Consider the following 19510-nt stretch of genomic DNA (forward strand, 5'->3'; position numbering starts at 1 on the left):
AAATATTCAACAACAGATAGTTCTTTGTTCATCATGTTGTATTTTGCAGACTCAACTGAAGAAAATCTTTCAATATTCATTCGTCCTGATCTTTTATTGATTAAGTCTGACATGTTGAATGTGGCTTCAAAATATATTTTTCAATTTAGGAGGAAACCGTTTTAAAATCATAGAGAAAGTTCATAAATTTAATGGCAAATATAACAGCTAATTTTACAGTTAACTCCTTGACATTTTCCACTGCATTTTTATTATGGCACAGAGGACATTTTTCTAATCGGATTCTCCTGCTACTTTCCCTTTATTCTTTCAGTTATTTTTGTAATTCTCTTATTTCACAGCTAGGGTATCATAACACTTCTTAATCCATCCAGCATAGTCACTTTATTATAGGTATACTTAACTTCCCATGTTGTACTAGAAAAGATTTTGAATTTTAAGTGTTTAAAAGGACTTTACGAACCCCCTGTATCTATATATCTTACAATTACAGAAATTAATCAATACAAAGGTACCATTAGGCCAAACTTTACTAGAATCAAATACGTTCATCCATAACTTGGCGGAAATAAACGCATTTAATGGTTTGTTTTATTTAAGTCGAATTTACAAAGCAAATTGCATCAATTTAAAAGAGCAATGGAATGGTGGAGACAGATTTGATTAAGAAAAAAAAAGGGGGGGATATCCGATTCTAAAAGGATTTAGATTTCTTGTGTGATGTCTTTAATTTGACAAAGCACATGCAGATAAAGCCATCAGCTGCAATTCATGACTATATCCATAGGTATATTTGCAAACGGCCAGGCTAATTATCATTGAGTGAAAATGTCATCACTGATAAAATGTTTGTGATATTTAGGTAAAAATGCTTCTTTCTATAAGTATAATATTAAAAAAATCAGCAAGATACAAAGAATATTTGTTCTCCTTTTATGGATGAATAAATAAATAGCACTTATAGTTTATAAATCTGGGACATTAATTTACTTTGCACAAGCCAAACTTTGAAAAATTCTTGGACTGAACTATCTATCATCTAATTGCCTATAAAGATATCATTATACATAAAATGGTGAGTTATAATCAACCTATAACTATGAACTGAAATATTTTTTGCCAATAATATTATGTACTATTGAACATGTAAAAAGAATTCAAAGTACAATTCATTAGAATTGAGAACTTTCATGTATAATGCAATAAGCACAGCCTTTTCAAACAGATAACAAATACAGTACACTCCAATTCGGTCTAATGTGGCGGAAGGGCAGGTCGGATAACAAAAAAAGCTGGATAGGCTGGAGTTCTATGTACTCATTTCTTTGCCCACCAATACCAGAAGAAACAGTTTTTACATGCAACACACTATTTTTCAATTTCAGCTCAATCTTATTCCCAGTCTCCCCCCCCCCACTGTATTTTCCCCAAATGCTGTTACACTAGAGTTTAGTCGCTGTATAGTGCGTAATTTTTCCTCCATGGTCACAACTTTTTTTTCATTTATCACCCATTTTGAAATCCTCAATGTGATACACTTAAAAAAACAAAAACATTCAGAATACTGTATGTACTGTGCAGTTATAATCAGGAACAGCAGCAACAAATAAGGTCCGTTACACACTGACGAAACAATGAATAACAAGCATAACGCCGCTCTTTACCTGTTACAACTTTAATTTGCACATGACACGTAGGAGGATCGTCGCAGACGCCCACTTCCAATGCCTTAGTAATGTTTCCAATGCAACACTTTGCTTTCCTCATTTAATTACGATAAAATAAAAATAGGCTGGATGGTACGGAAGTCAGATAGTCGCGAACAGGATATTCGGGTGTGTACTGTATTGTAAAATAGAAAATTCTTTCAGAAATTCCGATTAAAGCAGTTTTTAAAAATCTGCATCCAATTATATAAATCTTTTAATTGTATGTTGGTAATTATTTCTAATCATAAGGCTGATGAGTATGTAGACATAACTGACTGCATAAATTTTTTTTGATGTAATTATAATTTTATAAAACAAGAGTGAAAATTCTGAAAAATATACAAAATTTAAGCATTTACACATTCTGACATCTTAACACAATACTTAAGATGACAGAATACATAAATCAAAAATAAAATATGCTATCTGATAAGCTAATAAGTTATTCAACTCATGAAAAAGGAACTCGAAATTCTATATTAATAATTATTTCCAATACAAAGCTAGTATATGATAAATATGTGAAATCATATGAGAAGTATTTTTATCGGATATTCAAATTACTTGCTCCCATTTCATATTTTTTTAAAGAATTGTTTCATAAATTATTATTTTGCATAATTTGCTCTGTAGACAAATGTACAAATTTTATTAATAATTAAACATTTATAACTGCTCTAAATATATAAAAGTATTCTAATCATCTCATAAATTTAAGTACTTACACATGCAAATCAAAATTCATTATTATCAAAACTTAACTTACAGAGGGCATTTTATTTTTCTTCGCAATTGGTTCATCATCAGAACTAGCAGATTCATCATCATCATCTTCTTCATCTGTGAAGTAAAAATCATGTGAAATATTAACTTTTAACTGATTGCTTATAGCAAAATATTTACTTCAGGAACAAAAATATTACTTACCTCTTTTTCGCTTTGTTCCTTTAGCTGAACTCTTCTTCTCTTCCTTCTTAGCCTTGCCTTTTTTCTCTGCCTTTTTGGCAGTCTTTGCTGGAGTCTTTTTACCTTTAGTAGCTTTTGATTTCTTCTTTGTCTGTGGAGAAGGACAATTTAATTTTTTTTTCTAAAAATATAATCTAAATATTAACATTTTGTCAAATAGCCAATGGCTACTTATTCTTTTTTTTTTTTTACCAACTTCTCATTATCTAGACTAGATCAAAATTCTTTATCAAAGTTGCTACTTTTTAAAAAATAAAACGGTTGGAAACAGTATAAATACAGACTTAATTGCCAATTGATATTAATATGCTAGAAAATTATTTTTGTCTTTTACTCTGATATTAGCATGATGCTTAATAACATTTCACAACCAGACAATACTAAATGCATTCCAAAACTTCAAAGATATTTAATTTTTGTTGAAGCTAAAACTGGCTCATATCTCCACATACATACACATACAACTGCATAAAATGCTGGCAATAGATCAAAATTAAATTAATCCAAAGTACAGACATTATTATCAAACTGTATTAGAAAACTGAAATAAAGACTATATTCTAAAACTAAAAAAGTTGGACAAAATAATTAGTGATAAATCAACAACATAATATTCTATTCCGGGTTTTAAAAACTTGCATAGACTTATTCGAGAATGTACATTAAGTCATTCAGTATTACACCTTTAGTGTTTAAAATGGAACATTAACAACATGGCATGTGTGTTATTGAATTAGTATTACCAGTAAAAAATAAGCAATTATAGAATATAGAAGCATATTCTTAAGCACAAATATAGAATTTTTAAAAATGGCAGAATCACTATCATTACTCGCACATTCTGCAAACCACATTTAATCTTAATTTCATAACTTAATTCAAATCACACAGAACTTACATCATAATCACTTTCATCATCCTCATCCTCATCATCATCTTCATCACCATCATCATCATCATTTGCTTCTTTTTCGCTGGCTTCACTGCCACTTTCATTAGCACTGTCATCATCATCATCATCAGATACGATTTCTTTCTTAGTTTTTGCTTTCTTATTATTTTTTGACTTCTTTTCAGAGCTCTTCTTTTTCTCTTTGCCAGCCTCTAGAAGAAGAGAAAGTATCTATTAGAATGTTTTGAAAACAATAACAATGAAAAATTTAGCACTTCATTAAAAAAAATCATGGTGAATAAAACACCCATCATCATAGTTGTGCTCTGAAAAAGGAGGAACTTCTCCCTCGTTGGTATAAATTAAATGCATTTCAGCAGAAATGTCAATCAGCCTGCATAGATGCCAAAAAGATTGATAGCAATAGCAGGGCTACATAGTGAAGAGGAAAATTCTTTGCTTGGGAGCTGGAAAATCCCAAGATTCAAAACCTAATTCCACGAAAATACTGTGATTATAAGCAGGCACTGTGCGCGTTATATTTTCTTGTTCAAATGGTCTAGTAATTCATGGAAAATTGAAATGAGCGAACTCCGAGTTTCTAGCTTCAGAAATGTCCTCGCCATCCGATTATGGTTTAAAATCGCGAGGTATTCTTAAAAGACCTAGTGTAGCTTCAAAACAGGATGTAAATCAAGGTTGCCACCCAAATCTGGAAAAAAAAAAATCCCCTTTATGTATATTCAAGATACAAGGAAATGCGCGAATAGCACACATATGCTGTTATAATGGAATGATTTTAAGGAGGGGGAAAAAAAAAACAAAGAAAGGAAACAACAATTTAACGTTACTTGAAATAATAGCATATTAAAAGAATTTTGATATTTTACATACAAATTTTTTTATGTATATATTATCTAGAATTTAGCAAGACAAAATTTATATATTAAGAAATAATTCCTAAAATAAAATTTACATAATAAATTATCAAAATTTATATATTACTTTTCTTGCTCTTTAATCATAAGCCTCACACAAAATTAAGGATTTGGGTGAAATAAAACATTTTATGATAATACAAATAATTTAATAATCACTTAACAAAACATTACAAAGGAAGATTACCTTTTTTTATTTATTCATTTTTGTCAATTCATGTATTTGGACATTAATTTCTGCAACTGCTACAGATTTTTCAGCCCTCAATTTCATGGAAATAATCCTTAACAAATAAGGTATGACATTTGTGTAGGCCTAACATACACTTTTTAGCTATTTCACTTTCAGTGAACATAAATGAAAATATTTCCAATATATCATTGAATGCATTGAAGGACGAACGTGGTGCAACAAATTTTAATACCCATAAAAATTCAGCTTTAAATTACTATTTTTTAACTAAAATTTTCGAAATCGGTGTATTTTCGAGCATTAAATTTGACGTTCTGGGATTTGGCATGTCATCTTTTCCTGTATTCCTTTTAAATAATAATTTCAACATCAATGACTCTTTTGAACTGGCAAACAGTCTTGTATGTTTTCCTCTTTTAGCATGACTACTGTCTGTTTTTCCATATTATTTTCTTACAAAGCGAGCCGAACGCAACAAATAGATTTTGAGGAACTCCTCTAACCCATTCAAGCAAAATCAGATTTGATTTTTTTTAATCCGTCCTATTCGTATAAAATAAGGATTTTCTGCAGCTTATTGTGTGTGTTTTTTTAATTCTCCAATCTACTCTGAATAAGCTCACAATTTCTCGAATGATAAAGAAACCATTCAATAAACTCACGAGCGACTAAATACTACCGCGAAGTGCCCAGATTAAATGTTGCTATTCCAACCAGAGAAATATATTCTAATCTTTCACATAATTACAGAAGACTCACGCATGCTCATTAGCTGCAATTCAGGAATCTTAAGCAGGGTTCGCACGAGGCCATCTATTGCGCGCAATAGTAGGCCTCGTGTGAATGCTGCAAATGGAAAAAGAACAACTGTCTCACAAATTGAAAATGGACTGATCTATACAGGAAAAAGGAAGACAGAGAGAGAGAGAGAGAGAGAGAGAAAACGCGAATCGAGAATGGTATTTTTCGTTTTTGGAAGCGATGGCTACGATCTTTTATTCTGGCAATCTTTAGAGATTGGCATTTTTCAGATGGGGAAAAAAACACCAAGAAACTTAAAATTCCCTGTATTAAAGAGCATTTTCAGATTTCCCTGCATTTCCCCGGTTTCTTTCAGTCAAGTTTTCAATTCCCTGTGTTTTTCCGGTTCTCCCAATGGCGTGGCAACCCTGGTAGCTATAACAAAACTAAACATAAACAGCATTATTATAGTACTCTCAAAAATAAGTATTAAGAAACAAGTTTAATAACCAGCCTAGCCACTTACTTCACACATAAATATAAAACTTACTTTTTTTGGTTGGAACCTTCTTTCCAGAATCTTTGGGCTCCAACAAAAAGTCAAGTATTCTCATGACAATTTCTTCCTTTGTACCACTACGTTCAATATCAAGCAATTCACAGACTCTCTTTAAAACAGCTATGGTAAGTCTGCAGAAAATAAAGAAAATGAATACAGATTACATGATCATTTCAATTGTAAATAAAATAAGTTTATATCAAGGCATTCTAAAAATTTTCTTTCAGATAAAAAAAAAAATTCTTAACAAGAACCAGTTAAAATTTTAATATACATAGCTTAAGTTTATTAAAAATATCAAATAATAATGCATAGTAAGTGAGTGCTCTTAAAAAAATAACAAATAAATCAAAGTCCTGGAACTAATTACATTAAAAGGTATAAAGATTAAATAATTTCACAGTACAAAGTAAAATAAAAAGAGACAATCTGATTAAGAGAAATTAGTAAAATCAATTATAAGATGTTCTAAATTTGAAAATTCACATCAATAAATTAAAAACTGATGAATCCTTGCCATTTAAGCTGTTAATAATATAAATATTTTATAAGAAACTGAATTTTTTTTATTTAGTAATAATTTTTATGAATTTAGTGTTAGTAAATTACAAGCACCACTTTTACAGCTAAAGTTTAGATTACCTCTTACAGCAAATTTTATACACTGTTCATTACCAAATTACAAATAGGAATACTATTTAATGCAAAATTTCTCTCTCTTTGGGCAAAATTTCCACAATTTTTCAAGCCATGGTCCAAGTACCCAAAACTGCCCATTTAAAAGTATTAGATATATGCATGAATGTATAAAGCTTTCTTTAGATTATCTTGTAAGCACAAAACTTTCAGCAATTTTGTCAGGATTTAAGCAGGGAAGAAAAATCAAGTGTGTTTGTAAATGACCCATTCATCTCAAGAGGTGGGGACAAAAATTTTCTTTACTGTCAATAAGAAAAATCATTTAAATTAAATGAATTATCTCCTCACCATAATAATTTTTTCTTCACATTGAAAATTTTTTCAGTAATTGGAACTGTTTTAATAACATGGGTTGAAAAAAGATATTGAGGTATAATTGTGTATGTCACAGAATGGTGGAGTGAACTTGGTCTAGTAGAGGAGGTTTAAGAAATGTGCAAGTAGTATGAAGTTAAACCATTAATTCAATTTCTATTGTAACTAGTATTTTAAACATCGATTCCTTCAAACAGCTCAATAAATAATAAAAATCCTGTTTTTATAGTTATGAGGACATGAATTACTAACAATTATCATAAATTAAATAAAATGACTTTTAAATAAGCCATATATTTCTAACATTTTCATACTTGTACTAACAGAATTTTTTAATCATTTTTTCTATAATTTCCTGTCATGCTAGAGTTCCGAAATTTTGCAAATTCGTGTATTCTTGATGGTAACATATTGCTTTCATACATTCAGAACATTAATAATCATTCAATCGATTAAGTTTTATTAATTTCGATTTAATACTAATAGCAATGATAGATGCATAAGGAAAATTTGATTTCAAATGTCTGCAATATTTATAGTGATGAATTATAATTTAAAAACTAAACTGGTAGCATTAAGAACAACAACAACAACAAAAACCTAGGGTTTCTTGAACACTTTATCTTCTGAGAAGGAAAAGTTCACACAGTAAACATGGAACACCACGTAAATAAAGTGTAATGATTAAAATTTTACATAAGTCATAAAAATATATAAAAACTCTATATTAATTATAATCTAACTATTATGCCATTTTGGAAAAATAATTTGTATGCTAAATAAAAAATCTATTCTACACAAATTAGAAACTTGCATCGCCTTACTTAATTAGCAAAATTAATACCTAACTGAGATACTGTAATGAAGTTTGATAAGGCATATAAAGAATATACAAAAACTAAACAGTGCTTTGATTTGAGTGACTATATCATCGTGTTTTTTTTGTTTCTTTTGCATGCTTTTTACAAACTAATTGCCCTTATATAAGCTACTCTAATTCAGGAGGAAACAATATTACCGTATATGCCACTTAATGCGATTGTAGTTAATGTTAACATTCGCTTTATATTATCTAAAACATCTGGCCCCGAGCCGACATATTAAAATACAAATAAAAATATTCACTTCATGGGTTAAAATTAATCTTTAATGTCATCAGTTTCAAGGTAAAAAACTGACCAATCCCTCATTTTCAGCCAGCACAAATAATTGATGTTTATGAAATTTCTTCCTTTACTTGTACCCGAGTTATTTTTTACATGGGAGGTAATGGGTTCACATTTCCTTTGTCTGGACAAAAGCCTTCTGTATTGATTAAAAGCAACTGCCATGTCTATGCTACCGAGTCTGACCTGATATCTGTTGAACATCCAAAAATCATTGTTGCCCATGACTGAATTATGAAAGCAAATTGAATCAAAAAGAGCTGATTTGAGTGTTGAAAACGAAATTGAACTTCTTAACAAATATGTCAATTCTTAACAAATCAGTCAATGCAATGTTGTAGTACAGTTGAAAATTTCACAGCATCTTTGAAAATTTTTGAAAAGTCTTGAGCTTTTTATGAAAAAAACTTAGCAATAAGCAATGATGGTTCTGATAGGAATAAAGGTGATGAAGAAATAAAATTTTCAAACAAGCACCAAAATGAGTCAAGCACTTGATATTTTGAAACCTAACATCATTCAGCACAGAAAAAATAAAATGCATGAAGTATATATATGTGAATCATTAAAAAACAGATGCCCGTAAGGAATAATATTTTTTTATCTGGTATTTTCAAAATATATTATAGATAATCCTGCAGTAAATGGTAATTTTACCATTGATATGATAAAGATAAAAGTGATTTTACCTGATTCAGTTATTTTGTATCTATCAGTTAATGTTATCAAAATTCTAACATCCTAAAGCAATCGCATTAAGTAGTAGGAGACCTGAGGGTGTTATGATAACTATAAAGTAAGACTAACACTTATCAACAGATAGTAATACATTTGTTAACTTAAAAAGAAATCATGAAAAAAGATCAAAATTAAAGCAAATAATAATTGAATATAATTTAACTCACTTTTCAGCTGATGCCTTTTTACGATCAAACTCAGGACTATTCTTTCCAAAAGGAAATCCAGAAAATTTTCGAATGCTTTTCTTTATCTGACTTGCCTAAAATAAACAATTAAAGAACATAATCGCAAATAAAGACATAACAAATCAGTAGCTTAGCAGCAATATAGTAAAAAGAAAAGAATTGTGTGAATTTATTCTTCAAAATATTTAAAAATTCTGTATTCAAAACCCTATTTATGGAAGTTTTTTTTCACATATTGTATACTTACGCGATACTCATAACTACGAAAGGATAAACAAAATTTCCTTCAACAATCCAAATATTATGCCAATGCAACATTTCTGAAAATTCTCTATATATTTGAATTATAATTATTTCTGATAATAAGAAAAGAAAAAGCGGATATGTGATACTGCCCTAAACAACAAACCACTGGACCTACTTGAGAAATCCAGATATAAACATCAGGGCTACTTTCTTTCCCGAAATTTTAATATAATTTTAAAATAATGCATACTAAAACTGGAAAGAATGTCAGTCACAGAAATTCATGAAGATGGCAGCCACGAACATACTCAAACGGAAAAAAATTTGTGCCAGAAATTTGAACTTATGATTCCATTTATACATTTTATCATAATTTTAAGTAATCAAATTTCTATTTCTAAGAAACTATTTATTTCCATGAAGGTATACAACTAAAACAACTATGCACACTGTAAGGAGTAAATTATTTTCACAAAAATTTTAATATTATCCATAGTCTGTAGAAATTTTCAATAAAGTCCGCAGTAGTTGAATTGTACAAAAATTAAACGTTTCAACGTTTTTTTTTACAATAATTTTTAAAAAATTGTAACATAACATCAATTTTTACACGGCTTTAAAATTAATAAATGTTACCTAAATTATATTAGGGTACTATATAAATTCTGATGTAGTAAATTTCTGTTTAGGAATTCCATGACAACATTGCTACATAAAAATAATTAGAGCACCAAATATTAAAAATTCTGTCACAAATTCTGATGGATAAGCAACAGATCTAGAATGATCAGTTAACATATCTTCCCATAAATACTTTTCAAAGGAATAAGGAAACAGAGAATGAACAGAGATGAAGCTATTGTCACATGCACCTATGTAACTGCTGAAGTATCCGAGCTAGTTAAGAATGTAAAAGAGTGGTTTTGATTTAAAGCACAAGTCAAGCATACATACTTAAAATATCAACTCTGAATGTCTAGTTGTACTGCAAATGAACCCATCGTAATTAAACTTATTGCACATTTAAATGATATATATTTTATAGAGTATTTGATAGTTTTCAAGCATGTAATAGTATATGATCCAAGTTGTTAATAGAGGAATCTCAAATGTTAATGCACACTGTACGCTCTATAAAATATATATTACAAATAAAAATAGCTGGAAAAAGCAGGGGTAAAGTAGAGAGCAAGCAGAGCCTGTGACAATATGCAAAACAAAGAGTAACATTTACTATTATTACAAATGTAAAGCGAAAAAATCATACAGATTTCTTCAGATTCTGCTGCAAATTTTCAGATTTTATTCACATAGATTAACACGTCTGTTATCTATGTGAATAAAATCTGTCTTAAAAATATATAAAAAACTGTCTTTAAAATATTTAGCATTTTGTAGTTTTTAGGATACTCATAAGTATGAAAATAATTTTTAAAAATGCCCTTATGTAAAGTTTTATTAAAAATCCGTCTTATTTAATATGTAGGAGTTTTGAAATTTAAGAGCAAACATATTATTTACATACATTTATTAAATATATTTATAGTTAAAATAATTTTGCTTTATATAAATTCTATTGCAGAATGAATGAGCTAATTTTTAAATTTTCTTCTAAAGTGCCTGTTAAAGATGTCAATAATACTAGAATAATCAGGAGGATGCCTGCCCCCTCCCCTCCTCCCTCAGAATTCCTCTTTCAATCCTGCAATTTTTCAAACTCCTTCACAATGCCTTTCTTACTTCACTGTTTTACAAATGTATATAATTTTGAATTATGAGTAAGCTGTTACGTCAGACATGTACTGTGGTTGAGGAAATAACTTTTAGATGACAGGTTAATTTATGACTGCTCTTGCTATATACACTTGTGGTAATTACACATACACACAATAAATAAATAACACACAGGGGAAGAGAGTTTCTGTTAAATTCCTTGCACCCACAACGTATAAAAAATTAGGCTTTATAGAAGAATTTTCTAAAGCATTTGTAAAATAAGAAGAATGTTACAAATACTTATATGGACACTTCCATATTTATCCAGAATAAGGTTTAAAAAATGAGGTATTCATAGAACTTGACATTGGAAAATGATTAATGGAAATTCTAAGATCAAAATGAAAAATAAATAAATAATCAACAAAAAAGTCTAGAAATATTTCTAAACTAGTAAAAATTAAGCTTTCTACAAAATCAGAAACCTAAACAACAGAACTACTGCAGAAGGTTAATGTTAGCAGACTTCAAATTATTAAAATGTAAAATAAACCGAAAAATTCATTTCCCATTTTCAATTCAATTATCATTCAGAAAATTTAATTGCAAACAGTGAGCAGCAAGGTAAAAGAGTTCACCAAGACATAAAGGGAATGAAGAATGAAACATTATGGAATATCAACACAATTTCTGACAACTACTAGACAAATTCTCAGCAAGTTTACCAGAAGAAAAAAGACAAAACGTTATTATAAGGAACTGAAACCTTATTTAAATTGTAACAAAGCTAGGATGTAAGTGGTAAATATATATTTATAAAATATTAAAATCTCAATTTGGATTTGTTACTTTATCAAAAATCTGAAACTGTTTTATAACAATAATAAACTTATTTGATTGAAAAAAATGGATTTCACTTTTAGAATTAGAACTAAAAATAATATAAAAAGAATCAGTTAGCATAGTTAAAATAACTTTCAAAAGTTTTTTTTTTTTTTTGGTGTGTAGTTATACTAATGACTGCATTCAATTTCTACTAAGAAAGCCTAAAACATATTTTTAATCATTATCATAAAACGACCAAAATCACGAACTTTAAATCATTAGCATTCCATTCTCTTCCTTTTTAGATCTCACCACAATTCAAGAATTAACATAAAAGCATAATATCACTTACTAATATCTAACATAAAAGGCATAATATCACTTACTAGTATCATCTTTATTTCCACTTTTTAGCAGTAATAATAATAATTAATAAATTAATTAACCATGACAAAATAGTTAAACTACGTTCAGGCAATTTTATACTTCAGTTCAGTAACTAGAATTGGGCTGAATATATTTCTAAGCATGCACTAGTAATGGTTTTTTTTCCCGGCTTTATAAAATAATAAGTTCTTAGTTTTTCATTCATTAATATAATTTCCTTTTTTAAACTTGGGTAATGTTGTTCCTTGAAGTAATAAAATAGAAGGAAGTAACTTACGGAGCCAACTCTGCCATACAGGATCCTATGCAAGGGCTTTAAATCCTCAATTGCAGTTTTTTGAATCTGATGTTCAACTAAAAATATAAAATAGATTTTACATTTAATTCAGGTTAAGTATATATACATATAAAAGCTATCTTTCACAATTCATATACTTTCAAAGTAAATAACAATAACAAATTAGTCATTGTTATTGTTATTTACTTTGGTTATATACTCAAAGGTCATTTATTTTTAACAACAGAAAAACAAAATGCAACGTCTGAAATGAAAACGCAAATTCTTTAACTAAAACTGGTACTGGATACTTTTTTTTCCCCCACCATAATGCCTATATATTGACACTTTAAAATAAAAAATCATTTCACAAGAAAGATTGCTTCCTTCTTTCAGTAAATATATAAGAAAATTTTTAAAAAATGAAGGCACAAATTGTATTGATAAAATTGCTTTTTAGTTTTTTCATTCTTTTATAAATGAAGTGGGCAGCAATTCATAACTTAAAAAGTATTCCAGAATTAAAATGATTTTAGACAACTATTCCAAAAAAAATTCAAATATTTTACTTTCAATTATTTAGGCATCTGACAATATTCTAGTGAGTTAAGTTATATGTATTGCAAACAGTTTTTTTTTTTTTTTTTTTTTTTGTATTTGTGTGTGCTATCTTTATAAGAGTGTACCAGAGCTTATCTGGTTTGCTCAGCTTCTTTCTCTATTTTAGTCAGTAAGTTATGTGAAAATTCTGAATAGCACCCATTTGGATCCAAAACGCATTCTCAAAACAGACTATTATGCTTTTTCTTTTTCAACCAATAGATCAGTTTCGTACTATCCTCTAAATAAGCAAAATATCCTTACTTTCCTAAATTCTTATAGCTTATCCATATAATACTCATAACAATAGTGTGCACCCATAAAATCTGTAGAAAGCAATGAAATAAAGTTATCACCAAGATTCAGTATTTATTTTTAAAAACAAAGGACCAAACATTTTCAAAAAAATTCAAAAATTAGATGTTGAAAACTGGAACAAAGGGTGAATATTTTCCATGTTTGACACACAGTAAATGGAATAATGGCTACAACACAAAAGAAGAATCACTGCTGCATATAGTTGAATCAAACTTAAAACACTAGCCGCGTTTCGTAGTGTATAATTGTCATGGCTTTTAAATCTATAAAACTATTGAAAATATAATATTTGGGCATACACAATTATGAACCACAGCTTTTATACCAAACTTCTCTATTTTTTCTTTCTAAATTTATTGGAACATATCAAAAAATCAGTTTTCAAAACAATGGTAACTATTCCATCTATTGATGCTTGAGAGACACTTTCTATTAGAATACAATTTTACACTTTCTTATTACTGCATATACATACAACAACTGAGGTTGCAGTATAAGATTTCTGAATTTTATTATTCGGAATTAAAAGATCTTCTCATATTAGAGATATTGCTATCATATAGTGATTTTTTTTTATTAAAATGGTTTTTATATGAAATACTTAATTTATTATATATAATTTAGCCTTACAACAAATTTTCAATGCTAAGCAACTCATAGAAATTACGTAATTACCAAAATGTAAATTGAAAATTAAGTATTCTCAAGGCAATCTTTTTTTCCAATTCAAGATATGCATATATGAATTATATATGGTTAAGTTACTAATAGCTAGAAAATAACTAGTATTTTACTACAGGAAAAAAAAAATTCAATCTAATAAAATTTGCTTACTTCTAGGACAATCACCAAGTTTTTGCCCTTTGCCTTCTTGAAATTCTTGCTTCTCCTTTGGCGCATTGAAGCTTACTTCAAGGCGCTCCACCTGTTTTCTTGCACGGCAACCAGTAACTTCAACAGGTCTATCAAGAAGCCCCACTAAAAAAGTACCAAGTATAGAAATTGAATCTGATTTCAGAGTATTTTAATTAAATGTAAATGATGCAGATTATAATTACTTCACTTTTTATTTTGAAGATAATAAACAAAATAAAAGAATTCAAATGCTACTTTATATAGAAGAATTCAAATATAAGCAATTCAAATATAGTCCAATTCTAAGATAAATATTTCATTTAATATCTTTTAGCTATAGAAGGATGTTCATTCTAATTAAAAAACAAAAGCTAAATTCTAAACTATTAGATAGGCATACAATTCCAATTGGAAAAATTTTATACATGGAGTAATAATAATAATTTCCTACAAATGTTTGTGTCAATAAATTTAAACTGTATAGAAATTTATTGTTGAAAAAATTACAAAGCCTTCCAATCATATTAAATACATTTAGTAAGAAAAAAAAAAATTGAACATTTTTGTAATCAATCTACTCAAGTTATGAAGCTATAAATTTCATTATTTTAGACCAATCAATTGCCAATTCAAGAAAACAACATCTATTAGATGGCAATTTTCCCCCAAAAGGCCAATGAAAGAACCAAGTGATGACAGCAGAAGAGGATTATTATTATTATTTTGTTAAAATATTAATGTGAAGATTTTATAGAAAATACATATGTTTTGATTCAAACAGCTTAAAAAAACATCTATTTAGTTTAAAGCTTTTCCAAATCAACTCTAACAATTTAGAAATTAGCTGTAAGTTCACAATTAGAATGAATACTTGGCATATGAAAAGTCAATTTAAGTAAAATAAGAAAAACTCTGTAATCATGAATCTAACTTTGCTTCAGAGCTTCCATCATTTTCCTACAAAAAAAAAAAAAAAGTTTAAGGCCTTTTTAAGGATACTCACTATTTTTAAGACAATTTGGAAGATAATGACTTAATGCACTATTAATAACTAATTTAACAAGTTAATTACAAAAAAGTTAAACATTAAATTGCCATATAGATCACAACATTTTAAGTTTACTTTTATAAATAATTAAATAAAATACAAATTTCATATTTTGAAAAGTAATTATGAATATTACAAAAAAAAAGGGGGGGAGGGACATTATTCATGCTTTTATCACAATCGTACTCTTCATAACAGCATGAAGAGCACACAAATCAGAACTGTTTATGTTTGAATATACAGAAATGTGCCAAGTACAGAAAACAGAATTACAAGTGGGTAGCATTACAACAGCATTACAAGCAGTTTAAGCATGTATTTAACTTTTCCTCAATATTTTCTACTGTTAACTCTTAGATTTGAAGACCCTCTGTATATGCTCCAGGATACGTTGATTCAGTCAAAATGGGGAGGGGGGAGGAAGAGAGGAAAGATGAAAAGAGGAGATTTTTACATTTAACAATAAGGTAAATTCAAACTATCCACAGACTTAGGAAGTGTATAAACTGCAGATAACTCGTAATATTGTCGGAAAAAGATGCCAATTCATAATAAAACCCTTAAGAGCAATTTTCATTTACTGTGAGGGACATATGCATATACGATGAAATAAAATATGACGAATATGAAAGATATATGATCTAAAATTTAGTAATTCACTTTTTTACAAAATACTAATAATGTTTTATGTTAGAACACTTCTTGTTATTGAATAGATAATTCACATCACATTTAATGATAAAGAAAATATTCTTTGAGCCACTCCCAAAAGCTTTTTTGCCACTTAATCTAGTCGTATAAGCAATCAATATGCAATTTTGAGCTAAAATAAAATAGTATTTTCAGGAAAGACATAACACTCGCACACACTTGGAGAGAAGCGGGAACTGAATGTAAAAGTACCTAATGGAGTGGAAATCTGATGAAAGAATTTTAGAAATGCACTTCAACCCTATCCCGACTGATAGACTTATTTAATATCATTTGAAAAGTTGACTTTCTCTGCTATTTTTTCATAACCTTTTTCCAATTTTTCAACTGCAACATTATAATTTTAAATCAAATATCCATTTAAAAAAAAAATTATTTTAAATTTTTGTCTGCAGTGAATCCAAAACTTATCTTAGAAAGGGGGGCTAGAACTGACTTGTCTTTATAAATTGTAAAAATTTAATTATAAACACTATTAATGATTTCCTAACAAAAGGAGTGCACTGGTAGGAAAATTGAGTTCTGGATGAGATTTAGTATAAGGGTAGTATGATTTTAGGATATTCATTCATTAAAATATTAAAACACAATAACGAAACAACTTCGAGAAAATGGCCTTCAAATTTTCAGCATAGCTTATAATTTAACAATTCACAAACAGTTTTAATTAATATGTTTTATTTTTTTATGTAAAAATAAATATCTATTCTTCTAATTCTTGAATTATAATTTAATTTTAATTAAATAATTAGATAATAAAGCATTTTTCAAAAATATCCAAAATTACATACATTTAATTAACAATTTAAAGATGGATTTAATTAATAACTCATTTTTGTATGCAAAAATAAATGCTTTGTCTCTTAACACACAAGTTAGAATGTAATTTTAAAAAAAAATTATTATGCTCATTTAAACAGTACTTGAATTATAATTTAATTTTTAAGAGTTCAAATTATAATTTTAATGATAAAAATAATTTAAATACCACTTATCTTAAAATCATTAAAAGTTTTTAATTTTTGGATTTTAATAATGACAAATTATTTGTTATAACTCAAAGGTGTATTTATATAGGAAATTAAAGAGAGCAGCTAAAGTTAATAAAAAAATATCTCAACAAACATTCTCAATATTAATAATTGAAAAGAAAAATATAGAAAGCAGGTGTTAAAGTTATGGAATGCATAGGTAGATGGTTCAACATTTTTAATAAAATGATACAGTATGATTAATACACTGTCTAACTTTCTGAAGATTAAATATTTCTTTAAGGTAAATGAAATTTGTTTTCTGATCAATTTCTTTAAGATTTCTCTTGTGGATAGTAATTATTCATCAATTGTATAAGATGTCAAAATATATATTGTTTCAAATATTTTTACTACAATTATCATTCTGATTATCGTATGTAATAAAAAAATTAATGAAATATATTCATGTCAATAATTTAATTATTTAACATCACTCAAGTCATGTTTGTAATTATTTTTCCAGCTTAAAAATAAAAGTATGATTCAAGTATGAGCTAAATGAACAGTTATTTTTTGAAAGATATTTATTTCAAGAACATCTATTTTTGATTGATAAAAGTTACATATTAATTAAAACCATTTATAATTTTTTAAATATTTTTTAGGAAAATGCATTCATATCATTAATTTCTTTTTAAACTATAAGTCGGGTATTAAGAGAGAATGCATTTATTTTTCCATATAATAATAAGTATCATAATAATTAAAACCATCTTTTGACTGTTAATTTAAGTAATTCTGAATATTAAGAAATAAAACCCATTCATATTTTTAATTTTTTTTATCTTCTAAAAATTAAATTATAATCCAAGAATTAGGAGAATAAATATTCTTTTTTTGCATAAAAAAATTAAAAACATATTTATGAAAACTATTCATAAATTTTTAATTAATCTGTCATAATTTAAAAAGGAAACAAATTTTAAAAGCAAAAAACACTTGCCCAGGACTAATCTTGGGTCTAGTGAATGGTATGCCTGCGCCTTATCCACTATATTGTTCAGGCACAATAACAACTATTAGCATATAGTTATAATGGAAGTTTGAGGGCCATTTTCTCAAAATTGGCTGGCTACTGCATTTTAATATTTTAATGAATGATCATCCAAAGGCATACTACCAATATACTAAATCTCATCCTGAACTCAATTTTCAAACCTGTGGTCTCTCCTTATAAGACTCTTTTCTACAATATTAAATGAAACAGTTATGACTAAGATTTTTTAATAAAGATGATCAACAAAGAATTCAGAAGAATGATAAAAGACTTTGAATTAGTATTATCATTTTAGCAAAGAAAGAAATTTATTTCGGCACATGTCAAAATATCTTTAACCACCTGTAATGTTGTGGCCAATGATTTACAGACGATTTTTGGAAACTTCTCCTTTCCAATACTCGGAACATAATATGTTATATCAAAAATTTCTAAAATTTTTTTAGCTCCTTGCATGTTTCCCAGTTATCTATGGGAGCAAAATTTGAGTAGCTTTTTTTTAATGGGAGAAATTTTAATGTAGTCTCCTTTACATGCTGAATATTCTTTAAATAACCAATTAAAAGCTGTAAATAAGACTCCTAATTCCACTCAGTTGCTCTATTTCCCATCTTAAATGCACTATTTAAAATATGCAAATCACAGCTGCATATACTTATGTATGTGTATCTGATTTGTTCATGGATTATGTGAAAGAATTTCCAGTTAACTGCTGGTCCATCTCTTAAAATTTATATTACATTCCCCAGATACAACTTTTTGTGCCATCATCAAATTCTTTTTAAAATGCATCATTAAACAGTTACGGACACTTCCCCTCCCATCTCTAACTTTATTATTAGACTGATTCATTGTTTTCTGCGTATTCAGCAATCACTGCAAATTTTTATAAAAATTACAATTCGCCTCAGAATAAAAAAAAGGCTTTTTTTAGAGTTTTCAAAAAAAAAAAAAAGCATGGTCTTTTTAAGGACCCCAAAAGGGTTTTGAAAAATAGTCTCTTTTTAAAACCCGAGGAAACCCTGCAAAAAATAAGAATTTTCATGTTAAATGCAAACAAACATTCAACTTACTTTCTTCATCGTCGTCATCGTCATCATCACTTTCATCTTTTTCACTTCCATCTTTCCCACTTTCTTCCTTCACACTATCATCTTTTGCACTGTCTTTTTCACTATCTTTAGAAGATTCATCAAGGTTTTTATTTTCTTCAGCTCTGGGAGAATCCTCTTCTTGTTTCATATCAGATGACTGAGAAATAAAGAATTAAAATGCTGATAAATAAATATTAAAAAATTACAATAATCAGAAAGATGAATAATTAAAAGTATTATATAGTTAATTCACCAGTGAAATTTATAAGCTACTAGTTGCCGTATCCATGGCTCTAAC

At 28.1% G+C, this 19510-nt stretch overlaps 1 protein-coding gene across 2 annotated transcripts in view; it reads right to left on the minus strand.

Moving 5' to 3' along the window:
* LOC129960410 (protein DEK-like) overlaps positions 1–19510 on the minus strand; it is a 42983-nt gene that overhangs the window by 11700 nt on the left and 11773 nt on the right. For both annotated transcript variants that reach the window (XM_056073832.1, XM_056073831.1), the window contains 8 exons: positions 19192–19369; positions 14308–14451; positions 12556–12632; positions 9084–9178; positions 5990–6129; positions 3574–3779; positions 2637–2766; positions 2476–2549 (listed from right to left, as the gene is read on the minus strand). In XM_056073832.1, coding sequence (XP_055929807.1) covers positions 2476–2549; positions 2637–2766; positions 3574–3779; positions 5990–6129; positions 9084–9178; positions 12556–12632; positions 14308–14451; positions 19192–19369 — 1044 coding nt within the window. The remainder of the gene's footprint in view (positions 1–2475; positions 2550–2636; positions 2767–3573; positions 3780–5989; positions 6130–9083; positions 9179–12555; positions 12633–14307; positions 14452–19191; positions 19370–19510) is intronic.

Source organism: Argiope bruennichi, chromosome X2, assembly GCF_947563725.1.
Source record: "Argiope bruennichi chromosome X2, qqArgBrue1.1, whole genome shotgun sequence".
Taxonomy (NCBI): domain Eukaryota; kingdom Metazoa; phylum Arthropoda; class Arachnida; order Araneae; family Araneidae; genus Argiope; species Argiope bruennichi.